The sequence below is a fragment of the Talpa europaea genome (assembly GCF_964194135.1).
Source record: "Talpa europaea genome assembly, chromosome: 12".
NCBI lineage: Eukaryota > Metazoa > Chordata > Mammalia > Eulipotyphla > Talpidae > Talpa > Talpa europaea.
In genome coordinates, this window is record NC_140079.1 from 62364722 (window position 1) to 62370721 (window position 6000).

The following is a 6000-nucleotide window of genomic DNA, read 5'->3' on the forward strand; positions in this document are numbered from 1 at the left end:
GGCTTTGGGTTATTGTTCAGAATATATAATATGGTCCTCAGAGTTCCCAGAAATGTTTGGGTGCCTCCTCTGAAGGAGTAGAATTATTATTCTAGTTTTACCATATGGCTAAATTTCCCTTTTATCTCATTTTCAATTACTTCCTGGTCATTATGTATTCTCATTGAAAATTCACAGTAAATGATAAAATGGTCACACTCCTGGAAATCTGTACTTAGTAATATATTGCATAATATTAGCTTTAGGACCTGCCTGGTGAGACTTAAACTTCTATATTTATTATTTTGGCTTTCTTTTCTGTGCTGACCATCTGCTTTTTATACATCCCTTATATCATTGACATTTTTGTTCAATATCTGCTGTCATTCTTGGCCAGAAAATTTGGAATCATGCCAATTTGACTAGTAAATCTCTCTTTGAATCTGAGATGTTTCTAATCACATACATATAATGTGTGGTTGTGATGCTACCTTAGCCAGTAGGGGAAATGGAATTATCATAACATCATTATGCTGAGGGAATTTGAAGTCTTCTCTAGTATTTTCCAAACAATCCTAAAAATACTCAAGGGAAGCCCTGAACTTGGCCCTCTGGAATGTTATGTGAGTCTGCATCTTTTCTTTCATATCTAACTCACAGAAATGTCTTCTTTTTCTAAAAATAACAGATATCAGAAGTTTAGAAAAATGGGCATCTGAAAGGAAGGCTTCGATATCCAGTACCCTTGTGTCTTGGGCTTCCTGTCTGTTCTGGTGCCTAACTGAAGGGGTGATGCTGTTACTGGTGCTCTTGTGTCCCTGCCAACACTTCCAGGGCTGAGTACTGAGAGCTGTAACACTGCAGGCTACATCAGGATGAATTTACCTACTATTCCCAAAGTTAGTGAAATCATTCCCTCTCTTTTGGTTATTAAAACACTTCCCTTATTAATACTGAATCCTGTTGATTTAAAATCTTTAACCTCATCATTTATTCATTTATTCAACGTTCTTCCTTCATCTTCAGGGTAGGCAAACTGGGTTTTAGGGTCGATGCAGTATAGCTTGGTGCTTAGACCAGTGATTCTGCAACAAGACTTTGTGGGTTTGTTTCCTGTCACTTGGTACTTATATGGCCCTGGGCAGGTCACTTCTGTTTTAGTTTCCTCATTTGACAAATGGGGACACAGTGTATTTACTCTGTAGGGCCATTGTGACCATTAAATGGGTTATTTGACTGAAACATTCAGAACATGCCTAACATATTACAAATATTTTAGATGTATTAGCTACTCTCATTATTTCAGTGGGTAAGAGTGTTCTCTCTCTCATTGCTTCCTTCTTTTTTTCTGTCTTTATTTCTTTGTGGTTGAGCTGTGAACAGGAAATAATATTTTTCATTTTTTTGCCCGCTTATGGCATAACTTCTTATCCTCTTTCTGTAGGTCATTACCTCTGACCCTGTTTGTCGGGAAGCATTTCCACAGTAAAGATGGAAGGAAGGATTTAGGTTGTTGAGGACCAGGAGATGGGGGCGGGGAGAAGTGAGATAGGTCAAAACTTTTGAGATAGAGAGAGTGAGATAGGTCAAAACTTTTATCTTTTTGAACTAGTGTGGTAGGTCATTTCCAGGGGTAAAAGAGGATGAAAAAACCAATTCTTCAGAGAGGAAAAAAAGGTAAAAGCAGTTGAATATTAACTATGACAGACTTGAAGTAGAGAAACAGCGAAGAAGTTATTTTTTCCTTAAAAGATTTCACTTACATTATTGGCCTTATTAGAGCATTACTTACCATGTGGTGCCATTTCAAAGAGCTCTGCAGAATCTGGAGTTTAGTTACTAGTTAGGGAGAAGGAGGAGACTAGTTAAAAGGGAATGAACATTATCTCTTATTGCATTAGTGGGACATATCCTTACGGATAGTATGCATCCAAACACACGTAAACACACACACAGATTTCAAAATTTCAGACAAATTCACTATGAATATTACTGAACAGCACTTAATAAAAATATTAGCAAACAGAATATAGAACCATGTTAAAAGAACAATAAAGTATAAACAGGTGGTATTTTTCCCCAAAGATGATACAATAAAAGTGAACCAATTAATTCTTAACATCGATTGCTTAAAAAAGAAAATTTACATAATTTTAAACCAAAAAGTCTGGTAAATTTAAAAAATTCTGATAATTTTTAAATCTATTCTTTTCTTTTTTAAGATTTATTTATTCATGCATACAAGAATCGGGTACAGGCTAGATTGTCCGGGAAGATGTCTGGGAAGGTGAGAGGATTCACCAGAGACAGAGCAGGGAACAGAACAGGCAGACTGACAAAATACACTGCAGAAGGGAGCAGTGGGCACAACAGGAGAGGTCTGCTGTGCCATGTGGGATTCTCGCTGGCTCAGCCAGGATTGAACCCCCACTGTAGAGACTGCGGACAGCTTCACAGTGCTGTGCTCAACCGCCTGCACCACCAGGGGAGGCCCTAAATCTATTCTTAATAACATAGATCTTTAATTGTCCTATTTAGACTTTTTAGGTCTTTGGTAATTAATTTTTAAGTATTTTTTTTTACTTTGGAATAAATTTGGATTTAAGAAAGTTGCAAAGAGAAAATGGAGAGCTCTCATATACCTTTCTCATATACCAAATTAATATTGGCACCATTTTATTAACTGTAGACTTTATTTGGATTTCACCTGTCTTTCCACTAATATCATTTTCCTGTTCCGGGGTCCAGTCTAGGATCCCATATTGCATTTAGTCATCATGTCTCCTTAGTTTCCTCTGGTCTGTTTTATAATCTTTCCTTCCTCATGAGCTGGACAGTTTGAACAATATAGGTATTTTGTGATATGTCCCTCAATTTGCATTTATTTGGTGTTTTCCTCAGAATTAGACTCAAATATAGGTTTTTTGGGGAAAGAAAATATCATAGAATGAAGTGTCATCATATAAAGCATCAGATTTTGAAATTATTCACTATTTCTACAAATGTTTAAATCAATTCTTATCAAATCAGGATTCAACTTTGTCTTTATGTATGCCTTTTGTTCATGCTGCCTACCTTGGTTTTATTATTAATTTTCTAATTTCTTATTGTGGATATTTCATCCATTTATTTTCACTCTTCCTGGCTTATTATTCTGAGTAATCTAAGATTGAATTTTTCTCTGCATACCCATTTGACTGCATGTTACAGGTTTTGATACACAATATTGCCAATAATCTGTAATTTCTGAATTAACCTCCTCCTTGACCCAAGAATTATTTAAAATAGAACAGTTTCAATGGTTGTTTTATTTATCGGTTTGTTATTGTTTTCTAATTTCTTGTAATCAAAAAATATTTCTACATTTAGAATATATATAGAAATTTATAAATTACATGGTTATCTTTTATGAATATAAGTTCTGTGGGCATTAAAGTTTTTTTTGTGGTCATTCATGGAAAAAGATTGATGTTCAGGTCTCTTTCTCTTTCATACACATACATATATACACACACTTACATTTGTCTCTGTATCCTGCAGTTCTAATTAATTTAGGATGCTTTGATGCCATGCTGACAGAGGTGAATTCAACCAAGTCTTGCCACTGTGAACATTGAAAAGAAAGCTTTGTAATTAGTATGCAAACCAACAATGTCCTCATAGCTTTGTTTTGCTTTGTTAATTTTGATGGTACTATGTTATATAGTATGTAGATTGCATTAATTTTCTGTTGCTGTGTAACAAATTAGCTCAAACTTAATGGTTTGAAAAAATACCCATTTGTCATTAGATTGTTTCTGTGGGTCAGACGGTCAGGTTCTGCTCAGGGTCTCAAATGATTGGAATCAGTGTCAGCAGGAACTGCTGTGTCATTTGAGGTCAGGGTCCTCGTTCAAGGTCACTTACATGGACAAAATTTGGTTTCTTGGAGCTGTAAGATGAGAGACCTGTTTTGCTGGCCCGTGAGGGCATCTCTCAGCTCTAGGTATTGTGTGTAGTTCCTTGTCACTTAGCCCCATGTGTAGATCTTCCTACATGACCAATATGTGACTTCTGCTTTTCACCTCAAGGACTCATAGGATTATGTTAGGTCCAGTTGGTTAATATTCCTTTTGATGAACTCAAAGTCAACTAACCACTAACTTTCATTACTGTAAAATTCCTTTTGGCATATTATGCACAGAATCAGCCCATCTTATTTAGAGCTTCAGCCCTATCTTCCCTAAATTTTTCATCTTCAAGTAGAGGGATTTATAGAAGGCATAGATACTAAGAGATAGACATGTTGGGGTTAAATTTTTTAATCATAGAGATTTTTATAATTATTTTATCTTCAGTATGGATCATAACTTTCTCATTATGTGATGTTTTAAAACACAATCACATCTAGTGCTTTCAAGCCTGAAACTTAAGATAGTATGAATTAAGACCCCCAACTCCTAATTTGTGTTGTTATTGCTTTATATTTTCCTGGTGTGCTTTTTTCCCACATTTTTAAAAGTTTTTGAAGTATTTTGTATTATAATGTCTCCAGTGTGTAACAAATCACTAGGTTTTATTCATAATTTAGGTTTTATTCATAATTTAACCAGAATATTTTCTCTTTATAATTGAGTTCAATCCATTTTTATTTATTTATATAAAAGATTTTTGTTTAGCTTTGTCACTATATTTTATGTTATTCCTTTGTTGGTGTTGCTACTTTTAAGCTCTTTAGTATTTGGTATTTTCCCCCTTCCTTTCTCTGTGTGTGTGTGTGTGTGTGTGTATGTGTAATATGGTATGTTTGTGTGTTTATTTAATATGAAAGCTTTGTATTCTGTTGCAATTATGATTAAGATAACTATAACTTCTGCAATATAGTTATTCCTTAAAACTTTGAATTGAACCTGTTGGTTCTCAACTATGAGCAAAGATAAAATTTATTTATTTCTAATTCCTCTCCTCCCTCATTACCCATATGATTTTAGTTGATTAAATTTTAGTTGATTAAATTACTTAGTGCATCTCATATTAACTCCTTGATTTTACTTATTACTTATTAACTCCTTCATTACTTATTAACTCCTAGATATTAATAATGAAACAAAGCAATGTACTTGCCCCCTTATCTTTATTTTATTAGCACTTGTAAGTTTTATCATTTCTATACTGGGGGGTGGGTGGGTTTATAATACTTACATTCAGCTCTGTCATAATAATCCCTACTTTCTTTCATGTCTTTTCCTCACATTTAAATTCAGTGCACACTATCATTCAGTTCTTGCTGAGCTAAAGTTTACTTTCTAGTAATCTGAGAAGGAAATCACAATTCTTGAGTACTTTTACATTTAAAATGTTATACTCACCCAGCCTTAGTTGGGTTGAATATAACATTCTTGTGCTACAATATTTTCTGGAAGGATTTTATAGGCATTATTTCATTGTTATATAATGTTGCTGTGGAAAAAGCTTAGAAGAGCTGAATATTTTTCCCTATGGAAGTTCATTGAACATTTTCCTTTTCCTGAATTTCTGAAGCATTCTTTATCTTAGTAAACCAATACATTTACTAGGCTATAGCTCATGAGTTATAGCTCATGGTTATCATGAGTTAATTTTTGTAGGGACCTAATCTGCTTTTCAGTCTTTATATTCATGAAAAGTTTAATAACATTAAATTTTTATGAACATTAAACATTAATAAAACATTTACATAAATAATTTCTTCTGTTATTTTGTTTCTCTATTTATTGGTACTGGTTATGCTTATACTTGATCTCCTTTTTAAACATTTTCTAGCTTACCTCAATCTTGCACTTCATGTTCTTTACCTGGCTTTTAGCAATGTTTATTTTGGCTTTGTTTTTGTGAGAAAATCATTTTCATGCACTTCTTTCTTACACTGTAATGCTTTCTCCTAAGTTCTCTGATCTCTATTTTGAGAACATACTTTATACATAAAACTACTTTATGAAACTCTAAGAAATTCTTTTCTTCTGTGGTGTATTTTTTTCTAGAATTATTTAACTGTCATTGATT

At 33.7% G+C, this 6000-nt stretch overlaps 1 protein-coding gene across 1 annotated transcript in view; it reads right to left on the reverse strand.

Annotated features, from left to right (window-relative positions):
• MROH9 (maestro heat like repeat family member 9) overlaps positions 1-5783 on the reverse strand; it is a gene marked incomplete at both ends in the record, with an annotated part of 55025 nt that extends 49242 nt beyond the window's left edge. The window contains one exon of the mRNA XM_084250073.1: positions 5766-5783. Coding sequence (XP_084106199.1) covers positions 5766-5783 — 18 coding nt within the window. The remainder of the gene's footprint in view (positions 1-5765) is intronic.
• Between the last annotated feature and the right edge of the window lie 217 nt (positions 5784-6000).